The 21,304-nt window shown below is 47.7% G+C and overlaps 3 protein-coding genes and 1 long non-coding RNA gene across 5 annotated transcripts; 2 read left to right on the forward strand and 2 right to left on the reverse strand.

Moving 5' to 3' along the window:
* Nucleotides 1–392: 392 nt before the first annotated feature.
* LOC121404842 lies at nt 393–1,196 on the reverse strand. Its single transcript, XR_005968246.1, has 2 exons — nt 1,076–1,196; nt 393–1,023 (listed from the first exon to the last, which is right to left on the reverse strand). It is a non-coding gene; the product is annotated as an uncharacterized LOC121404842 (long non-coding RNA).
* Nucleotides 1,197–8,563: 7,367 nt separating this feature from the next.
* On the reverse strand, nt 8,564–10,173 carry LOC121404841 (nuclear pore complex protein Nup98-Nup96-like). Its single transcript, XM_041595226.1, has 2 exons — nt 9,239–10,173; nt 8,564–9,166 (listed from the first exon to the last, which is right to left on the reverse strand). The coding sequence occupies exons 1-2, from the start codon at nt 9,792–9,794 to the stop codon at nt 8,796–8,798; spliced, it is 927 nt and encodes a 308-aa protein (XP_041451160.1). The 5' UTR covers nt 9,795–10,173; the 3' UTR covers nt 8,564–8,795.
* LOC111075798 lies at nt 8,755–11,265 on the forward strand. Of its 2 annotated transcripts, XR_005968245.1 has the most exons (3): nt 8,755–9,884; nt 10,377–10,949; nt 11,013–11,265. XR_005968245.1 is itself a non-coding variant. In XM_041595227.1 (2 exons), exons 1-2 carry the CDS (start codon nt 10,584–10,586, stop codon nt 11,133–11,135), a joined length of 489 nt encoding a protein of 162 aa, XP_041451161.1. In that variant the 5' UTR covers nt 10,458–10,583; the 3' UTR covers nt 11,136–11,265. The 2 variants fall into 2 exon arrangements, 1 of the variants encoding a protein (XP_041451161.1); XM_041595227.1 differs by lacking the exon at nt 8,755–9,884 and having other exon boundaries at nt 10,458–10,949.
* A 375-nt stretch (nt 11,266–11,640) lies between these two features.
* Nucleotides 11,641–17,711, forward strand: LOC111075816 (brefeldin A-inhibited guanine nucleotide-exchange protein 1). Its single transcript, XM_022369306.2, has 3 exons — nt 11,641–12,700; nt 12,833–16,878; nt 16,942–17,711. Exons 1-3 carry the CDS (start codon nt 11,917–11,919, stop codon nt 17,077–17,079), a joined length of 4,968 nt encoding a protein of 1,655 aa, XP_022224998.2. The 5' UTR covers nt 11,641–11,916; the 3' UTR covers nt 17,080–17,711.
* The last annotated feature ends 3,593 nt before the right edge of the window (nt 17,712–21,304 follow it).

Consider the following 21,304-nt stretch of genomic DNA (forward strand, 5'->3'; position numbering starts at 1 on the left):
TGAAACGCCAAACATTGCCCGACATAGACACAAAACAAAACATATGGTAGGATTAACCCTTGTGCGCGGCGCGGGGTCTCACAAGCCCACCGTTTTGGTGAAATATTGTTTGGTCATTTTTGTTGTCGATGGCCTTGTTTATATCTGCCCCTATGACCCTTAACAAGAGCTCTTGGTAGGATAGTCTCGGGAGGGCCAAAAGAAATGTAAATCATTTCCCAATTTAATTCTGCATAAAAACGCCCATTACGCACATAGGTATATTCTCCTAATCCAGTTGGTATTTATTTGAGTGCTGTCGTTAAGTGAGTTGGTATTTTTTTTGTTATTATGTTATTTATTTAAATTATTATTGTTTATTATCTAGGAAGAAAATTTATAGTTAGGAGATGTATTTGTCGTATTATATTATATATTAAACTAAGGAATATTGAAAGGATGAAGGCCTAAATTAATTTAGAGGGAGGACGCGTGGCGTAAGCCATGGATTAGACCAGCCGCAGCCGTTCCAGCAGAGGGTGGCCAAAATGAACGTTATATTTGACCACAGGTAGGGTGGGCGCGCGAAGTGGAAACACCTAGACTTCACCCCCTTGACAGCCGTCTATTTGTTTGGTTCTTTTTGTTTGTCTTGCAGTCTATTGTAGTTTTTTTTGTCTGAATTGATGTCCCGAGAAGTCGAAATCTCAAACTTTGCTTACATTTGGCGGGCAAGGGGAACTACCCATCCCTGGGGTCGAGAGCTAGCCGGCGTTGCCCCACGAGCCGCAAGCCGAATGTAACAAATGGCGCCCAATGTATTTATTGTTCCAATGCATTTGGACTGACGCAACTCCAGGTGTCATTCTAACAAATGACTCCTGGACGTGTAGAGGGGAATGCATTGGAGAAATAAATAAAAATAAAATTTTTGTAGAGAAGACGACGGCTCGCGAAATGCAGTTTAGCTGTCCCGGCAGAAGTCGCTGCTGCAGGCTTAAGGGGAGCGCAAAGCTGACCCTTAATGGCGCGGAGTGGCCAAAGCTAGGGAGAGATAGATGTAGTTAGGTAGAAAAGCTGTAGTGAGAGGACTTACGAGTTCCATGTTGCGTTTCGCCACAGTTCGATGTCGCTAGTGGACGTAAGTCACTGCTGTTCCACGAAGGAACTGGTGGTTTGCGACGGACACATTGCCTGGTGGTTGTGATATCGAATAAATCTGTGATAGAATGTGATATGGGATAAGATAGAGTAAGTCATTGTAGGTAAATGTTCAAGTTAGTTTCTCACCTGTTTGTCCGCGATGCATCGGCTGTCACGGCAAATCGGTTGGATGGATGGCGGGGACAAGACACAAGAAAGTTGAACTGGTGCACCGTGAGGCTTCTCGCTTATCGGCCATCACTCAATGTGATGACTAGTGTAGGCGACAAGTCACACAAAAGGGGTGTTTTGTGAATGTAGTGTATCCGTAGGACGACTGTCAAGTGGAGCGCAGAAACTGGAGCGGTTGTTGGTCCCGGCTAGTCAGGTGTCCTCCTCTAAAAAGAACTATTCTGGGAAGAAAAGAATTGACGGTTATTTTGTTGTGTTGTGGGTTTGTTCGAGAATATATGTTTTGAATTGTGGTTAGGTGTCGATAGATATATATTCTATTTATTTAGTTATTCAATTATTTATTGGGTAAAAGAATATTAGCCTATTTGGCGGCATATTTATTAAGTAATTATTTATTTATTTACGTGATTATTTGTTGTCAGAGGGGTTATTTATTTTGCGTGTTATTTTTTTGGGTATTTATTTATTTAGGTATATATAGTTAGTTTCGTGTAGATTTTTATAATCGTGGTCTTTGTGGTCCTTTGGTGGGAATGCCAAAAGTAGTAGGAAGTCGGCCATATCCGACGCGATCTCGAGCACACGAAAGAGAGGGATCGTTAGGAGAAGTGTCCGGGGCGATGGCCGACCAAGATCGTAGTGATCTGGGAGCTGTGGGTGGTTTGCCGAGAACGCCAGTCCAGAACAGGGCAGAAGAGTGGCCGAATACACCATTCCTTCCTTCTGAGTTGGCATCAGCAGCGAATGTAGCGATGGCTCAGGCGGGAGCAACAAATAGAGCAGCGCAGGCTGACTCTATAAGTCGGGTGTTGCAGGAGGAGTTACGCATGGGGTTCATGGGGATGATGCGTGAACTCAATGAGATACTCCAGCCGATGAGACAGCAGCCACTAGTACCGCAATGGGAAGACAACAACACCGAGCAAGGGCAGCGAGGAGCCATACCGAAGAGGAAGCCGTCGAGTTCGACTGAAGCGGCCATACCGCCACCAAAACCACGTTTGTCACGGTCGGGGCACGATGGGAATGGTCCGGAGCCGTCTTCAGGAGTAGGGGCGACGGCATCTGCAGACCAGCATCGACGGGGTGATCATCGGGCTCAAAATTGGCTAAACCCGATAACGAGACAGCAAGGTACGGGTCGTAGCGGGAATAGAAGATCCGGTGGGAGAACAACCAGCAGCCCACGTGAGGAGCAGCATCCACACTCGTCCCATTACCGATCGTGGCCTCGGTGGGGCCGAGTCGAGAAGTGGGACGTGACTTTCGATGGCGACGCCAATAAGGTGACCGTAGAGGATTTCGTGTTCCGAGTCGAATTCCTGCAGAAGCAAATGCGATGTCCCTGGGATGAGGTGATGAAGGGGTTACATCATCTGCTTACGGGAAACGCTCGGGAATGGTATTGGCAATACGTACGGGATCATCGTGGTGGTAACTGGCAGGAGTTGAGGGATGATTTGGTTGCACGTTTCCGAGGCACAGCTTCCGAGTTTGACCGAATGAGAGAACTGCGGGAACGGATGCAACGGCCAAACGAGAGCGTGGAAGATTTTTTTCATGCCATGAGGAAGCTTTCTTCGAGGGTAGAGACGCCACCACCTGAAAGCGAAATGATTAAGATTGTGAAAAAGGCTCTCACAGATGAGATAGCGAGTTTTGTGTATGGCTTACGAGTGTACTCCCTAGACCAACTGCGCGATGAATGTGTGGAAATAGAGGCACACTTGAAGCGGAAGTCCCGATCCTCGTGGCGAGGAGCACCAAAAGCCACCAACTTTGGCCGAGGAGCGAACGTCAGTGAGGTCGCGCAGGATCTGTCGAGAAGCGATGAGGAGGCAGAAGTCTGTGAAGAGGCGCAAGTGACAAGGCGGGGTCCAGTAAAGTTGACTTGCTGGAACTGCGGGAAAACGGATCATGGTTTTCGGGACTGTATGGCAGCAGAGAGGCGAATCTTCTGCTACCGCTGTGGAAAGCCCGATGCATATTGTCCGACCTGTCCGAATTGTGCGGGAAACGCGAAGAAGAGCGCGATTCAAGCAGGCGAAACACGCTCACAGATGGGGCCTGCGAACTGGAAGTAGAACATAAGAAGAATGAAATAGATAGACATAGTTTGCATGCTAGGTTAAGGAACTTACCGTATGAAGAGCGGTTAAGGAATTATTTGGAAGTCCGTAATAGAATATTTTCCGACTTAAAGGTGGATGGGATGCGAGCACTGTCAGTTCGGGTAAAGAAGGCAAGATCCCGGTTTAAGCAGAGACGATCGGTGAGGAGACAGGTGATTGCCTCAGTACAGCGCTGTAGCAAAAACGACCCAAGGGTATTCGCTGATATCTCTATAATGGGGGAATCCATTAGAGGGTTGTTGGACTCAGGCGCTACGCACAGCATGTTAGGCAAGAATGGCCAGGAGTTCTTGGAGAAGCTGGGTGTAGTGGCTCGTCGATATTCGTCCATAGTTAAGGTGGCAAATGGAGAAGATCGCGCAATCGTTGGTCGAGTGGAATTGCCTGTGGAGTATAAGGGAGAGATAAAGAGATTAACCTTTTTCTTATGTCCGTTCTTGGAGCAGGAAATTTACTTGGGTGTAGACTTTTGGCGGGCTTTTGCATTGGCTCCTGAGGTGATGGGAGAATGTCCTGTAGGTGCATCACACAGATTGGTAGAAGAAGTGATGGCTGACCAAGTCGCTCACTATGTAGAAGGACCGGAGAAGGAAATTGTGCAAGAGGAATGGGAGTTGTCGGAGGAGCAGAAGATCGCCTTGGATAAGGTGAAGGCAGAATTTCTGACATTTGAAGGGGTAGGCCTGGGCAAGACGTCGATGGAGACGCATAAAATCCAGCTTGTGGAGAATGCCGAGCCTGTAAAGGATCGACATTATCCATTATCGCCAGCGATGCAGGACGTGGTTTGTGTGGAGGTGGACAAGATGTTGGCTTTAGGAGTCATCGAGCACAGTGATAGCCCGTGGAGTAACCGCACTACGGTTGTACGACGGCCGGGCAAAAATCGGTTCTGTCTCGATGCCCGAAAGCTCAACAAGGTGACCATCAAGGACGCCTATCCACTGCCTAGCATCGAGGGAATTTTGTCGCGTCTCGACCAGACGATATACATCTCCAGCGTCGATTTAAAATTCGCATTTTGGCAAATCGAGCTGGACGAGCCGAGCCGAGCCTACACTGCTTTCACAGTGCCAGGAAGACCATTATACCAGTTCCGGATGATGCCCTTCGGTCTTTGCAACGCTGCACAACGCCTATGTAGATTAGTGGATAAGGTTATTCCGGTAGAGATGCGTTCAAATGTATATGCATACCTCGACGACTTGCTGATTATATCCGAGAGCTTCGAACAGCACGTGAAGATCCTCCTACAGGTTGCAGAGCGACTAAGGAAGGCAAATTTGACGATAGGGTTAGGGAAATCTCATTTTTGCTTTAAAAACATTAAATACCTCGGTTTTATAGTGGGAGGAGGAACGCTCAAGATGGATCCAGATCGTGTATCGGCTATTTTACGCATTCCCGAGCCACGATCTGTCCGAGAATTGCGTAGTTTCTTGGGTACTGCGGGTTGGTATCGGCGTTTTATGAAGAACTTTGCAGAGTTAGCCGTTCCACTTACAGATGCCTTGAAAAAGTCGGGAAAAGGTAGATTTAGATTGACGGATGAGGCAAAGCGAGCAATGGGAGAGCTGAAAGCTGCACTTACCTCTGCACCTGTCCTCGTACACGCAGATTTCAAGCGGCACTTTTACATCCAGTGCGACGCGTCGCATTATGGGGTAGGAGCCGTACTCTTCCAACGCGATGATGAGCAGAACGAGAGGCCGATTGCATTCTTCTCGGCGAAGCTAAATTGTCACCAGATAAACTACTCTGTGACAGAGAAAGAGTGTCTGGCAGCTCTCATGGCGATTCTGAAGTTCCGTCCGTATGTCGAGCTTATGCCGTTCACAGTCATTACTGACCACGCCAGTCTCAAATGGCTCATGACGATGAAGAACTTGGATGGTCGTTTAGCTCGGTGGTCTCTTCAATTGCAAGCCTTCGATTTCGGCATAGAACACCGAAAAGGAGTGGATAATGTAGTGGCAGATACATTGTCCCGCAATATCGAAGAGTTGGAAGTGGATCCGAGCAGTGTTCTGGGTTTCGAAACGGTGGAGTTCGAGTCTGAGGAATATCAGGAGTTAAAGAAAGAAGTCAGAGAGAATCAAGAACGCTTACCTGATCTTCAGATTGTAGATGGAATGATATTCAAGCGCATGCGCTTTGAAAGGTTAGATGACCAACTGGAGGGATCTGTCTGGAAATTGTGGGTTCCGAGTTCGCTGCCGGCCACATTGATAGACAAGGCGCATCTCGATGAAAAGACGGCGCACGGTGGTATTGCCAAAACGTTGCACCTTCTGCGTAGGCAATTTTATTGGCCGAAAATGGCTGTGGAGGTGCGCGATTACATCCGACGTTGTGACGTTTGCAAGGAGTCGAAAGCGCAGAATTACCGGATGCAGGTTGGGATTGGACAGGAGGTGATCACGGAGCGTCCATTCCAAAAGCTGTACATCGATTTCTTAGGAAAATATCCGCGTTCAAAGAATGGTCAAGCGTGGATATTCATTGTGGTTGACCACTTCTCGAAATTCACTTTCCTGAAGACCATGAAAGCGGCCACAGCGAAGGATGTAGTGACGTTCCTCGTCCATGAAGTCTTTTATAAGTTTGGGGTGCCGGAGACTATTCACTCAGACAATGGGGCTCAGTTCATCTCCAAAACGTTCAGGGAGATGATTGAAGCGTTTGGAGTGACCCATTTGAGGACGCCAGTGTATTCTCCACAAAGCAACGCAGCCGAACGTGTGAATCGTACTGTTCTTAGCGCGATTCGTATGTATTTGGAGGACGATCACCGGGACTGGGACGTACATCTTCCGGAGATAGAGTTGGCCATAAGGAACTCAGTTCATGAGGCGACAGGCGTGACTCCGTTCTTTGCGGTCTTCGGACAGCAAATGTATTTGCATGGGTCATGCTATAAGCTGGCGAAACGTTTGCGTTCCATCGGCGAGCATGACATATCTCTGCTAGAGAGTCAGGACAAGCGACAACTCATTCAGGAGAGGATTCGAGATAGTCTGCATCACGCGTACGAACGTAGTAGCTTGAGGTACAACCAGAGAGCTCGGGTGTTTTATGCGAAGCCTGGACAAGAGGTATTCCGCCGTAATTTTGTCCTAAGCGACTTCGGTAAATGCTTCAATGCCAAGTTCGCGCGCAAGTTCGTCCGATGCCGTGTAGTGAAGCCAGTAGGAGGGAACGCATATGCTCTGGAGGATCTCAACGGTCGTCCCATTGGAGTCTACCACGCAAAAGACTTGAGGCTCTAGTTGGATGTGGGTGTGGCCTACGTTGGGCGCTGCAGAAGAAGGCACGCCGGCATGTGGTCGAGAGTAACCCTTAATCCGGTGGGCATGCCCACGCGTATGTTGTCCTTTCAAAGGTCCGTCGACATACTCGTGGTGGTGTTCCAGTCCCACCTCAGCGATAGATTGTCCAGGGCTGAGTCGAAGCGCCATCTATCGGTTTTCCAAAGAGGCTAAATGATGTAGGACAGTATCGGTGAGAGCGAGATTCCGTTACTGAATAAAAGAAGGAAGAGGATAAGATTAGTTAGGTGTATTGGTAAAGGCAGGCATACATGAAAGGGATTAAATAGGAGTGAAAAAAATCTAAAACGTGGACATAAGAATTGCTGGTCATCCGAAGCAGAGGTACTAATTAATAGCAGAACTAGAATCTAGGCCGAGTGGGGTTAAACCCGATTAGTGGAATTTTCAAAAAGTGAGTGGTGAAAATTCGAATTTAAATAAAATGTAATCCGTGATAAATTTCCCATAGCCTGGCCCGGAAGATTGCCCAGCGCAGCCGGGTCAGTGATTTTACCTGAGGGAGAGAAATTCTGGAGAGGATCGACCGCAGTGGGCCCGACGAGCCAACCTTCGAAATCTAACTGTGAGTCCGTTCCGTGCCTGTTATTTTGTGCCGTGTATGAAGCCGAGATTTGTGAGGGGTGCATGCCTAACCAGGTCAAACGAACGATCCGCTTAGAGTGACCAAGGACCGTGCCGCAGACGCAGTGGTACACGTAGTCCGAGCCTGTGGACTCTGCCGGAGCCACCTCTACGATCACCTAAGGATTTGCACTCACGATTACACTCGCATTTACACACTACACGTTCACATTGGCACGCAAAGTTCATTGCACTCACGATCGCCCACCGTATATATATTTCCTTGGGATCACTATTCTCACTCGCAAGCCGCTACGGACACATATGTGCCCGACAGTATTAGTATTGTTCATCGTGTTGCCCATATTATATGTGTTAATTGTTATTTATTATTAATAGTTTAAGTGAACCGTAACGTAAACAAACCCGATTTGTGAAACGCCAAACATTGCCCGACATAGACACAAAACAAAACATATGGTAGGATTAACCCTTGTGCGCGGCGCGGGGTCTCACAAGCCCACCGTTTTGGTGAAATATTGTTTGGTCATTTTTGTTGTCGATGGCCTTGTTTATATCTGCCCCTATGACCCTTAACAAGAGCTCTTGGTAGGATAGTCTCGGGAGGGCCAAAAGAAATGTAAATCATTTCCCAATTTAATTCTGCATAAAAACGCCCATTACGCACATAGGTATATTCTCCTAATCCAGTTGGTATTTATTTGAGTGCTGTCGTTAAGTGAGTTGGTATTTTTTTTGTTATTATGTTATTTATTTAAATTATTATTGTTTATTATCTAGGAAGAAAATTTATAGTTAGGAGATGTATTTGTCGTATTATATTATATATTAAACTAAGGAATATTGAAAGGATGAAGGCCTAAATTAATTTAGAGGGAGGACGCGTGGCGTAAGCCATGGATTAGACCAGCCGCAGCCGTTCCAGCAGAGGGTGGCCAAAATGAACGTTATATTTGACCACAGGTAGGGTGGGCGCGCGAAGTGGAAACACCTAGACTTCACCCCCTTGACAGCCGTCTATTTGTTTGGTTCTTTTTGTTTGTCTTGCAGTCTATTGTAGTTTTTTTTGTTTGAATTGATGCCGAGAAGTCGAAATCTCAATTACTTTGCTTACTTTTGGGGGGGAAGGGGGGACCCACCTTTTGGGGGGAGCTAGCCGGCGTTGCCCCACGAGCCGCAAGCCGAATGTAACACGCAGTGGGTTTTTTTCTTACTATTTGTGGAAAATTTATCTTCTTCTTTTTTGCCTACTTTTTTTTTAGGGCTGCCAGATCGGTTCAAAGCTAATCGGTAATGAAACGGGTAGAAAAATATCATGGTGGCAGCCCGAAACTACGAATTGCACGAGTCTGGCAACGCCACAATACGAAGTCACATTCGTTTTATGTCAAAGAACGAATTCGCGAAGAAGAAGAGCGTGCGCGCGGATGTGTCACTGGCCGCGGAACCTTGTGCCGCATATCATCGGATACACGCTGGGCCGCAACGAATGGAGCGTCATCTTGTTATCGTCCTCGTCCAGGCCGTACTTGGAGAAGTGCTTCACACAAAACACCCAACTGCCGGTCTCTGGGCGATACTCGACGAAGCGCGTATCGTTTGCATAGCAGGCGCAACGCAGATGTCCCTCCCAATTCATTTCGATCAGACGCTGCGCATCCTTCACAACAGGCACAGGCTGGGTCTTGTCCACGGGCCATACCTGCTCGAGGGTGACTTGTGCCTCACGATTCAGGCCTTGGTTGATAGGCGGCCTCTTCTCATCGTCAGGATAAATGATGATCCCCTTGTTACGGAAGTAAACTGCAGAGAGAGAGCGAGAATAGTTCTTGGCGGATGATGCTTGTCTGGCCTGGCTCCTCCCCAATCACTTACCAATCTCATCCAGATTCAGTCCAGCCACGTCCATTTCCATGGCAAAGAACACAGTGCCATAGCCCTCGCGTCCAATGGTGAAATTGGGCACCACACCGGACCCATCCTCGGCCAGGTAGGACTTGAGATCATCCAGCGAGGGTATCGTGTAGTAGCCCACGCGTCGCAACACTATCCCTGTGGGATGTGGCGCATAGTCTGACGCCCCATAGCGCCTCGTTGCTGCCTCAATGGCCAGTCTGGAGCGATTCACTACAGTCTCCTGCGAGAGGGCCGCCTGCTGCTGCTGCTGCGATGCGAAGGTATCCCGCTTGGCAATGGCGCTGGTTTGCGACTTATCCGTATCCTGCCGATGTTGGTCTCTGCTGTCCCTGGAAGAGAAACCGCTGCTGCTGCTACTGCTCGCCGTCTCCGTGGGACTGTCGGACTTTTGGTGGGGACATCCCAAAGCCGCTTGGAGCCTGTGGGGACCGTTGCTGTTCACCGAAGATTTGGGGTTTGGGATATCGGCGGCCTTGTCCTTTTTTTTCTCTCTTGTTTTCCTGTTTTTACTCATTATTACAGCTATTGGTGCGTCGCGTCCACACACACACACACGTATATGCTCAAAATGGGATGCTCCGGCTGTTGCTCCACTTAACTACAGGTAAGTTATTTACTGGTACTATATCGTTACTAACTAAGTTAACGTTACGTAGTTACTGCACGGTGCCTAGTTAGTTTAGGCGTTTAAGCGAGTTTAAGTGAGAGAGTTTAAGCCGATTTGGCGTGCGTTCGCGGACGCACACACACATACACACACGTAACTATGCTCATATGTCGGGCTGCTGCTCCACTTAACTACAGGTTAGGTTACTACTGTTACTAGATAGTTACTAAGTTAACGTTACTTTACGTAGTTGCTGTACGTAGTTAGTTTCAGAAAATAAGCTAGCGTAAGCGCTTTTGGCGCGCCGCGTCCACACTCACACAAACACACATATCATAACGGATCTTTCACTAGGGCTGGATCGTTGCCGAAACGATAGTATCGATATAAATTTATAAATTATATTTATATAAATTGGAATTGAGATGTATCTCATGAGATCTGAAAAACACGATGGCTATAACTATAGAAGTCTTTCTTTAACTATAGCTCCTGCTAAGGATTGGTAAGGACATAAACTGGACCTAGACGTACAACAATCGATGGTATTGTGTTCGTATCGATAGCATAGCTAGGGCTGCAAAAACTGCAAAACCGACGCTACGCGACGCTACGAGACGCTACCCGGCTACCGGCTACTAGGACTAGCCACTGACAGGACTTTCCAGGACTACGCACTACACTGCACAGGACAAGATGAATACGAGCAAGGCTGGAGCCAGTGCCACTGCTGCAACCAGCAATGCGTCATCCCAGGACCAGCAACAAGCTGTGGGCCCTTTGCGACCGGCAAAGCCTGGCCGGATGAAGAAACTAGCATATCCGAAGAAACCTGACCAGTACACAAACCGCCGACCCGTTTGTCCCATGTTTTACCTCTTCAAATCATTTAGTCTAGTGGAATTTAACGCCAACGATCTGAAGAACGCGATCCAGTACCTTAAAAGCCCCAGTCACATAGCAGATGTGAAAATCGGCAAGGTCAATTTGGTATCGTGCCTCACATATTTTCGAAATGAAAAGTTTGTAATAATATTAGACGAGTATCATCTTTCCCATATGGTATGTACCCATATATCCCTCAGTTTGGCTGATTTTAATTAATTAATGTATTGATATTTGCAGACTTTTCTACCCGTACCGAAATGGAAGGTACTTGTAATAGCTGCATTCAACTTGCAGGGCACTATGTTCCATTATTTATACGTTCGTGCGGTAAGTTGCCTTGCCTCTGGTCTGCTCTTGTAATACATCAATACGCATAGATTAAACTTGGTTGAACGGCATCAATGACATCACATTTAGTTAACATTTACGTTTTATGCTTTGGCCGTTTTTGTTTGAACCTTAATATGTAAATAATCCAATAAAAAGGACTTCTGAAAACTTGCCAATTTATGTATCTATCGGATCAAATTATTTGTTTAGGGCTGAGATTCCCAGCTAGCTAGTAATATTAAACGGAATATCAAAATCGAGGAATATCAACGCTGAATGTTTTGAAAAAACAATCGATTCTATCGTGATAGTTCGGGCTCAAATAATTATTAAAAAACCATTGAAACCTTTTAGGAACTTGTCCATTGTAAAAATTAGATGCCACCTGTCGATTTGTTTACAAATGTGTCTTTGTATTTTATAGCAGCCAATCCAAACATATCAAAAGCGCAACGACTGTAGCTCGATACTATCATGATAGTCGCCAAACCGTCGATAGTAGAGGCTAGCAGTAAAATATCGATACTATCGATAGTGCACCTCTAATTTGTCGCATATTGATGACGTTTTTTATGTGGAATAAAAAGTGAAACATTTCAATATGCACCTGCATAAAACACACAAATAACACGCAGCGTGCCGAGAGTCGACATCAGACAACTGACGCTGACCAGCCAGCAGCGAAAGTTGCTGAAAACACACAGCACACAGAAAGCTATAGCCAGGGCGAGAGCAGCAGCAGAGGCAGCAAGAAGAGGGCCACTTGGAGAACTCGGGATAACAACATAAAGGTCGACCTTGGGAGTTGCATATGCACAATATGCAAAATAACTCCACGAAAACCAAGGAAATGTTTATTGTGCGTGCTCTAGAGAAAATCCTTGCCGACAAGGACATACGGCGCTCCCACCACTCGCAGCTGAAGAAGTCCTGCGACTCGGCACTCGAGCAGATCAAGGCGGAGCTGATCAGCGCCGGCCAGATTGCCGAGGGCAATGAGCTGCCTTGCGCGGCCCTACCGTTGCCAAAGAACGATGCGGCCAGCATCATCAATGCCGAGACCTACTTTCTGCCCTTTGAGCTGGCCTGCAAGAGTCGTTCGCCGAGGATTGTGGTAACAGCCCTGGACTGCCTGCAAAAGCTGATTGCTTACGGACATCTGACAGGCTCCATCCAGGACTCAGCCAACCCCGGCCACCTGCTCATCGATCGCATTGTCATCACCATATACGGCTGCTTTAGCGGACCCCAGACGGACGAGGGCGTCCAGCTGCAGATCATCAAGGCTCTGCTCACTGTGGTCACCTCCCAACATGTCGAGATCCACGAGTTCACACTCCTCCAGGCAGTGCGCACCTGCTACGACATCTATCTTTCCAGCAAGAACCTAGTCAATCAGACGACAGCGCGTGCGACTCTCACCCAAATGCTGAATGTCATATTTGCCCGCATGGAGAACCAGGTGTACGAGGTGCCCCCGCCCCCGCCTACGAACGGCAGCATCCACTCGGCATCCGAAGACTGCAATGGGGATGACACGCTGGCGGATACTGACGAAGTCATTGCCTCGGAGCTGCTGGCTGAGATCATATCAGGTGTGTAGCAACTATGAATTGACAAGCAGGCACTTATGAGAACCTTCTGTATGGCTGCTTATCAGTCAATCAATCACAATTATTGTACATTGGTTATTGAATAACAATACATAATATTCATTTGTTTTGCAGCTGCCTACAATGAGGCCATGAAAGATCAGGACGCCCCCGAGGTGGAGGCGATTGTGAACGGCAACGACTCCTCGTCGCATTCGGATCCGGACAGCGTTGAGATTGAGCTGCACAACGAGAACGATGCCGTCGTCACGGCCAAGTTCACCCACATTCTGCAGAAGGATGCCTTTCTGGTGTTTCGATCGTTGTGCAAGCTCTCGATGAAGCCCCTGCCGGACGGGCATCCTGATCCAAAGTCGCACGAGCTGCGCTCCAAGGTGCTGTCGCTGCATTTGCTGCTTCTGATACTGCAGAATGCCGGGCCCGTCTTCCGCTCCAATGAGATGTTCATCATGGCTATCAAGCAGTATCTGTGCGTGGCTCTATCCAACAATGGGGTCAGTCTGGTGCCCGAGGTGTTTGAGCTGTCGCTGTCGATCTTCGTGGCCTTACTGTCCAATTTCAAGGTGCACTTGAAGCGGCAGATCGAGGTCTTCTTCAAGGAGATATTCCTCAACATTCTGGAGGCGAACTCCAGCAGCTTCGAGCACAAGTGGATGGTCATCCAGGCGCTGACGCGCATCTGTGCCGACGCCCAATCTGTGGTGGATATCTACGTGAACTATGACTGTGATTTCTCGGCGGCCAATCTGTTCGAGCGGCTGGTCAACGACCTGTCCAAGATTGCCCAGGGCCGGCAGGCCCTCGAGCTGGGGGCCAATCCCATGCAGGAGAAGTCCATGCGCATTCGGGGCCTAGAGTGCCTCGTCTCCATACTCAAGTGCATGGTGGAGTGGAGCAAGGATCTGTATGTAAACCCAAACATGCCCATCCCGGCCCTGCAGGTGCAGTCCCCGACGGCGACAGAGGACCATTCGGCGGACAACACCATACAGACCGCGTATAGTGGCTCCAGCCACAGCCTCAACTCCAACCAGGAGCAGCTTCAGGATCTGCCAGAAGCACTGGAGGAGCGCAAGATGCGCAAGGAGGTGATGGAAACTGGCATTGAGCTATTCAACCGGAAGCCCAAGAAGGGAGTGCAGTTCCTGCAGGAGAAGCAGCTGCTGGGAGCCACCTGCACGGACATTGCCAGGTGGCTGCACGACGATGAGCGCCTGGACAAGACCGTCATCGGCAACTATCTGGGCGAGAACGATGACCATTCGAAGGAGGTGATGTGCGCCTACATCGATGCCTTCAACTTCCGCCAAATGGAGGTGGTGGCCGCCCTGAGGATACTTCTCGAGGAGTTTCGGCTGCCGGGCGAGGCGCAGAAGATCGACCGCCTGATGGAGAAATTCGCCAGCAGATACTGCGAGTGCAATCCGCAGAACCAGCTGTTCCAGAGCGCCGACACGGTGTACGTGCTGGCCTTCAGCATTATCATGCTGACGACGGACCTGCACTCGCCGCAGGTCAAGCACAAGATGACCAAGGAGCAGTACATCAAAATGAACCGAGGGATCAGCGACAGCAAGGCAGACCTGCCCGAGGAGTATCTGTCCTCCATCTACGACGAGATTGCCGAGCACGAGATCAAGATGAAGAACAACTCGGGCATGCTGCAGCCCAAGCCCAGTGGCAAGCAACCGTTCATCACCGAGAAGCGGCGCAAACTGCTCTGGAACATGGAGATGGAGGTCATCTCACTGACGGCCACCAACCTCATGCAGTCCGTCTCGCACGTCAAGTCGCCCTTCACATCGGCCAAGCACCTGGAGCACGTGCGTCCCATGTTCAAGATGGCCTGGACCCCCTTCTTGGCCGCCTTCTCCGTGGGTCTGCAGGACTGCGACGACCCGGAGATAGCCACCCTGTGCCTGGACGGCATCCGGTGCGCCATCAGGATAGCCTGCATCTTTCACATGTCCCTGGAGCGAGATGCCTACGTGCAGGCCCTGGCCAGGTTCACTCTGCTAAACGCCAACTCGCCCATCAACGAGATGAAGGCCAAGAACATAGACACCATCAAGACCCTCATCATGGTGGCACACACGGACGGCAACTATCTCGGAAGCAGCTGGCTGGACATTGTCAAGTGCATCAGCCAGCTGGAACTGGCCCAGCTGATTGGCACGGGGGTGCGACCGCAGTTCCTGTCTGGGGCCCAGACCACGTTGAAGGACTCGCTGAACCCCAGCGTGAAGGAGCACATCGGGGAGACGAGCAGCCAGAGCGTTGTGGTGGCTGTCGACCGCATCTTCACGGGATCCATGCGGCTGGATGGCGATGCCATTGTCGACTTTGTGAAGGCCCTGTGCCAGGTGTCGGTGGACGAGCTGCAGCAGCCGCAGCCCCGCATGTTCTCCCTGCAGAAGATCGTTGAGATCAGCTACTACAACATGGAGCGCATCCGTCTGCAGTGGTCGCGCATCTGGCAGGTGCTCGGCGAGCACTTCAATGCCGTCGGCTGCAACAGCAACGAGGAGATTTCCTTCTTTGCCCTCGACTCGCTGCGCCAGCTGTCCATGAAGTTTATGGAGAAGGGGGAGTTCAGCAACTTCCGCTTCCAGAAGGACTTTCTGCGCCCCTTCGAGCACATCATGAAGAAAAACGCCTCGCCCGCCATCCGCGACATGGTGGTGCGGTGCATAGCCCAAATGGTCAACTCGCAGGCCCACAACATTCGCTCCGGCTGGAAGAACATCTTCAGCATATTCCACCTGGCGGCCGGCGACCACGAGGAGCCCATTGTCGAGCTGGCCTTTCAGACCACGGGCAAGATCATCGGGGATCTGTACCACCGCCAGTTCGCCGTCATGGTGGACTCTTTCCAGGACGCCGTCAAGTGCCTGTCGGAGTTTGCCACCGCCCGCTTCCCGGACACCAGCATGGAGGCTATTCGGCTGGTGCGCAACTGCGCCCAGTGCGTGCACGAGGCCCCCCAGCTGTTTGCCGAGCACGCGGGCATGGAGAACGACGCTTCGGTGGCCGAGGAGGATCGGGTGTGGGTGCGCGGATGGTTCCCCATGCTCTTCTCGCTCTCCTGCGTGGTGAATCGCTGCAAGCTGGACGTGCGCACGCGCGCTCTGACCGTGCTCTTTGAGATCGTGAAGACCTACGGCGACAGCTTCAAGCCGAACTGGTGGAAGGATCTGTTCAACGTGATCTTCCGCATATTCGATAACATGAAGCTGCCGGAGCACGTCACCGAGAAGTCCGAGTGGATGACCACCACTTGCAACCACGCCCTATACGCCATTATCGACGTCTTCACCCAGTACTTCGATGTGCTGGGCCATCTGCTGCTCGAGGAGCTCTTCGCCCAGCTGCACTGGTGCGTCCAGCAGAGCAACGAGCAGCTGGCGCGCTCGGGCACCAACTGTCTGGAGAACCTGGTCATCTCGAACGGGTTCAAGTTCAACGAGGTCACCTGGGACAAGACGTGCCAGTGCATCCTGGACATCTTCAACGCCACGCTGCCTCAGGAGCTGCTCAGCTGGCGACCCAAGGAACATTCCAGCCACCCCAACTCCCTTCAGGAGCACAACCACTTCGAGGCTCTGCACATCCGGTGCGTGGTGCAGCTGGAGCTGATCCAGACCATGGACAATATTGTCTTCTTTCCGGCCACCTCACGGAAGGAGGATGCAGAGACTCTGGCACAGGCAGCCGCCGACCTAACGGGCGGAAGGAGCGGATCCCAGTCGCAGCTGCTTGACTGCCAGCGGGAGGAGCAGGGCATGTATGGTTACCTCAGGACACGCCAGCTATTGACCCTGGCCGATTGTCTGACGCAGTCGCATCGCTTCGCCAAACGCTTCAATGCCGACCAGGATCAGCGCAGTCTGCTGTGGCGAGCCGGCTTCAAGGGTTCGGTGAAGCCCAACCTGCTCAAGCAGGAGACCTCCTCACTGGCCTGCGTGCTGCGCATCTTCTTCAAGATGTATGGCGACGAGAACCGGCGCAGCGATTGGCCGGGCATAGAGCAGGAGCTGGTGCAGGTGTGCAAGGAGGCGCTGGCCTACTACCTGAGCCTTCAGAGCGAAGCGCATCGCGATGCCTGGACATCGTTGCTGCTGCTCATCCTGACGCGCCTCCTCAAGATGACCGATGCAAGGGTGAGTCCTGCTTTCGAGTTTTCTATCCCCAAATATTCATTGATGTTTGTTTCTCTCTTTCAGTTCGCTACGCACGTATCCAACTACTACAGCCTGCTGTGCGAGATGATGTGCTTCGACCTTAAGCCCGAACTGAGAAGTGTCCTTAGGCGCGTGTTCATGCGCATCGGTCCAGTATTTAATATAGTGAACGTTAAATAGTCAAGGGGTAGCCTCAGTCGCCTAACTAGCTGACGAGACTAGACTCGGCCATGTTAATAGATTGATCCGATCCCCGTAATCCCCCTATTAATCCCTTCTCCAATCCAATCCAATCATAGATTTTTCCAGCACTCCTTTGGTTCCCTTGGTTTTGTTGTTACCTACATACATACATACTATGTTGGCATGTATGTAGATATTTCGTATCCATACAATACATAAACGAGTACATATATTTTTATTATATTTATAAACACATACATAGGCAAGATGTATTGTTCAATAGGCTTAAAGAGAAATGTTGTTGTTTTTACATATATATAACATTCATACATACACACTACATTATATGCAAATGTGCTATGTAAGGCTTTAATGTGTGCGAGTGCGTTTCGTTTTCCTGAGTTCCGAATTTGTACTACTTTGTTTCCTTTCCACTCCAATATTCCCCTACTTACTGTTACCGATTAAAGTGTAGCGTAAATACCGATTAAAGCAAGTAAATTGTGTAGCCTGTACATTGCTAGTGTTAACTTAAATCAAATTCTACATATAAATACTTATACAGATACAGATATATTTAAAATATACAATATTACCATTATTACCAAATTCTTCCCCTAGATTCCGTAATTTATTGGATGGTAGACATATTTACATAGGTTTAAACGCCACATCTGACATGCGTATTAAGATCTCGGGACTATGTTACTCGGTATTCGGGTATTTCGTATGCGAGCCGATGTCTGGTCTGTTTGCTTTACCCAACATTTGACCATTTATAGCACCACCCAATCCAAACTATATTGCTGTTTCCTAAATTTAAGAGCCTGACACTTGAAACTAAATGCATCGTTCGTTTCAGTTTATGCGAAAAAATCTACAGCAAAACAAATTAAATTGCTCGAATTTTTGTATATTTTGTGAGGCAGCTCAGCTGGCCATTTGAAGACGATCTTTGGGGCACAGATTTATGGCATTTTTATTATGCCCAAGTTGTGTGCTACGAATTATTTGAATTTGAATAGGGAGCATTGAGGGAGCCTCAGAACTTTAGGTCGGCTCCGACGGGGTCTGAAAGAAATGTTGTTTTGTTGAGCGCGTTTTCATCGCATAGAGCATCTACAATGCGGTGCAGGCTTCAATTTTTAAAGTATATGAAATGATTTTGATGAATAAATAAATGTGGACAACAAAAAAGAAAAGACCAATTCCCAGATTTGACCATTGAACAGAATTATTTATTTTTTAAATTAAATAAAACTGCTATACTATATTCCCCAGTATGAGAGGTGCATTCAATTTTGAGACAATCATTTTGGGTGTGTTCGAGAATTCATAACATATGTATATTGGGACCTTGACGTGACCATCAAGTAGCCCAAGCAATACCAAGCAGGAACCTGTTACGCACGGATCCCTACCAGAATTGAGGATATCTTCTGTCCATTCGATAACAGACTAATGATCGCGACAACTAAAACTAAACTGAACTAATTACATACAATTACGTAAAAACTACAAATAATAATAATACTACATATTTAAGGAAAAGGTATGTTAGTTTATTATTCAAATTGGGAATAGCTTTAAGGAGATGCAACGAATTTTATTCCGGGGATAATAGCCTAAATGGCTCATGAAAGAAATAATACGACCTGAAAAGCGGAAGGAAAAGAAGTGTAAAGCACAACGAAGATTAGGCGGCTCAGCAAGTCAGGGCTATCTAAATCCCCCCTGATCAATTTAAGCATATACATATACAGCAAGTAATTTTTTATGAAGAATAATCTACATTTAAGTAGTATTATAAATTAGAGTTATATTTCAAATAAATAAATGTATTGAAGCTCGTCATTAAATATTTTTGTATGGTGATGTTGGTCTGCGAGGCCCACCTGAGTTCTAGAACTATAAGTCTATGTTGTCGTAAATCTCGATAGGTATCACGAACCGAAGCGAAACGTTAAATTGCATTAGGAATGCGTTATACAGGAAGGAAGTAGGAAGTTTATTAGAACTATAATTAGATTACTAGTCGAGGTCCGACATCTCTTAATTATTATTTATTGCAACAAACAAGAGTTTATGCTCCTCAGAAATATGTGCATATTAACTCTCTTTTTAATGGTCTTATGTAGTAATAAGAGAGCCTGTTGAGTCTATTCCCAGCCCAGTCAGATGATTGAGTATTGTGTTTTGGCCAATTTCGTGCCATAGTCATAGTCCACATGACATGGAGCGGCTGTTTTCGTGTTGTTTTCGTTTGTTTGATGGTTAAACATTTCGATTAGCACGCACTGACGTTAACTGGTTGGAACAGAGATTATCAAGTCGAATCAACGGAATGGATGTGTCTGGAGAAGAGGTTTCCGTGTGTGTTTCTATTGTGTGAGCTGGAAATTCTAGGCCATACGCTAATAAATCTAGTTAATATGTCAATTCCAAAGGAAACTTAATCACGCTCTTCATTTTTTGATTTCTGATTCGATTTGCGAAAGATCACAGCGAGAGGTGCTAATTGAGGGCGCTTCGTCGTTGAGGGAAGGCAATTGTTTTTAAGAGAGGACTCCACAGAGTAATATATACCACAGAGCACAACGCAAATCCACGTAAGCCACCACCAAATAGAGTTCAAGATCTTTGACTAGCCATGCAAATAAAATGGTTTATGGTACATCTCTTATAAAAAAATTATAAAAAAAATTAAGAGCTTCCAACAGCTGCTGCCAGAAAACAGAATAAAATGTAATCCCTAGCCACGCGTGTTTGTATCACGAAAGCGAGCCTAGAGACAAAACGAAATAATTTTAGAAGATTCTATAATCATATAAAAATATTATAAAAGTAAATATTAGTATGCTGGTTGGGGGTGGGTTCCAGTTCTTTTTGTCGGGGCAAAGCAAATTATTATCTAACAAAAGCTCGAAAATGTTGTTTGCTTGCTTCGCTTGTGGCTGGGTTGTGTGTCACTGAGAAAGTTCAGCACTTGTCCCATTTGCCTTGAGAAGTTGCTTGAACTGTCTGAAAGTTCTATCGTACACGAATCTTCCATGAATCACGACGAATACGGTAACCGTCGCAGATTAGAGTTATCTAAGCGGAATTAAACAAATACCGCAATAATCCCCCGACTTTCTGGCAAATATTTATTTGCCGAAACTACTACTATTTTGCTGTGTTTTAGTTTTACTAACAAGAAGCTTTACTTTTAAATTATTAATAATTATCCCCATATCATATCGCTACATAAATTAGTTTTTTCGAAAAATACTATTTTTAAGAACCTGCAGTCATTTCTAATAATTGAAAATTCCATGGAACAAATTCATCAATTGGCGCTTAAACTGCTACCACTTTTTTCCTCCTGGTTACACTTTATTCTTTATAATCCACCCTCGTACTGTACTCGTATGACAGATCCTGAACCTTAAAGGTATACGTAATCATTTTACTCTGTCAGACACTTCAATCGAACGAAATTCATTATGAATCTGTGCAAAGTGGCAGCGAAAATTGTTCTAGTTCAGTTTCCACCTTTCCGTTCTATTCCGTTCCCCCGACAGTCAATCTGCACGATCGCAGCAGTTCCGTTCCCTCCCTGAGACCCGGCCGGTCACATGGGCTTCGCTCAGCTAATTCCCATTAACAATAATTACTCGACCTTGAAGTCAACTGTCAGAGCGGGAGCTTAAATCAAATTCCATCCAGATACATTCCCATTTTCATTTCCATTTCCATTTGGCAAAAGGCGGAAGCAAAATGCAAACTGCAAAAAAACTGCACGTGAGATGGGTTAGACCGGAGTGGTGCGGGGAATAGGGGAGGGGTAGGGTAGGTAGAGGACCGACAAAGCGGCGTAATGCCAATAAATGCATGGTTAATTCGACTATAAGCTGATTCCACTGGAAAGAGTGGGATATCTTAATCCAGACGCAAACACACGCGGCGCCTCTTAATTGCGCATACGCATTGGTGGACGGCGAAAAAGATAATCAAGTTTCAATCCGATGATCGTGTTTGCTGGGGGATGTGGAGCCATGTAACCAATCTATTCTGTTGAGCATCCCAGGCAGAACAGCGAAAACAAACGGAAGAAAAGTGAAATTAGTGACAAATTCTGTGCTTAACTCGCTGAAGTGGCTTCGTGCTACGCGGTGACTGCGCCTACCCTGCACTCACTAATGGACTAATGGAATAACATGAACAAAGCGTTGATGGGCTG

The sequence above is a fragment of the Drosophila obscura genome, unplaced genomic scaffold, assembly GCF_018151105.1.
Source record: "Drosophila obscura isolate BZ-5 IFL unplaced genomic scaffold, ASM1815110v1 contig_46, whole genome shotgun sequence".
NCBI lineage: Eukaryota > Metazoa > Arthropoda > Insecta > Diptera > Drosophilidae > Drosophila > Drosophila obscura.

Coding starts and splice junctions, on each gene's coding strand:
- LOC121404841 (XM_041595226.1), bottom strand. CDS start 9,794: ATGAGTAAAAACAGGAAAACAAGAGAGAAAAAAAAGGACAAGGCCGCC. Junction 9,167..9,238: donor ACTGAATCTGGATGAGATTG/GTAAGTGATTGG, acceptor CTCTCTCTGCAG/TTTACTTCCGTAACAAGGGG.
- LOC111075798 (XM_041595227.1), top strand. CDS start 10,584: ATGAATACGAGCAAGGCTGGAGCCAGTGCCACTGCTGCAACCAGCAAT. Junction 10,950..11,012: donor AGTATCATCTTTCCCATATG/GTATGTACCCAT, acceptor TGATATTTGCAG/ACTTTTCTACCCGTACCGAA.
- LOC111075816 (XM_022369306.2), top strand. CDS start 11,917: ATGCACAATATGCAAAATAACTCCACGAAAACCAAGGAAATGTTTATT. Junction 12,701..12,832: donor GCTGGCTGAGATCATATCAG/GTGTGTAGCAAC, acceptor TTTGTTTTGCAG/CTGCCTACAATGAGGCCATG. Junction 16,879..16,941: donor TCAAGATGACCGATGCAAGG/GTGAGTCCTGCT, acceptor TCTCTCTTTCAG/TTCGCTACGCACGTATCCAA.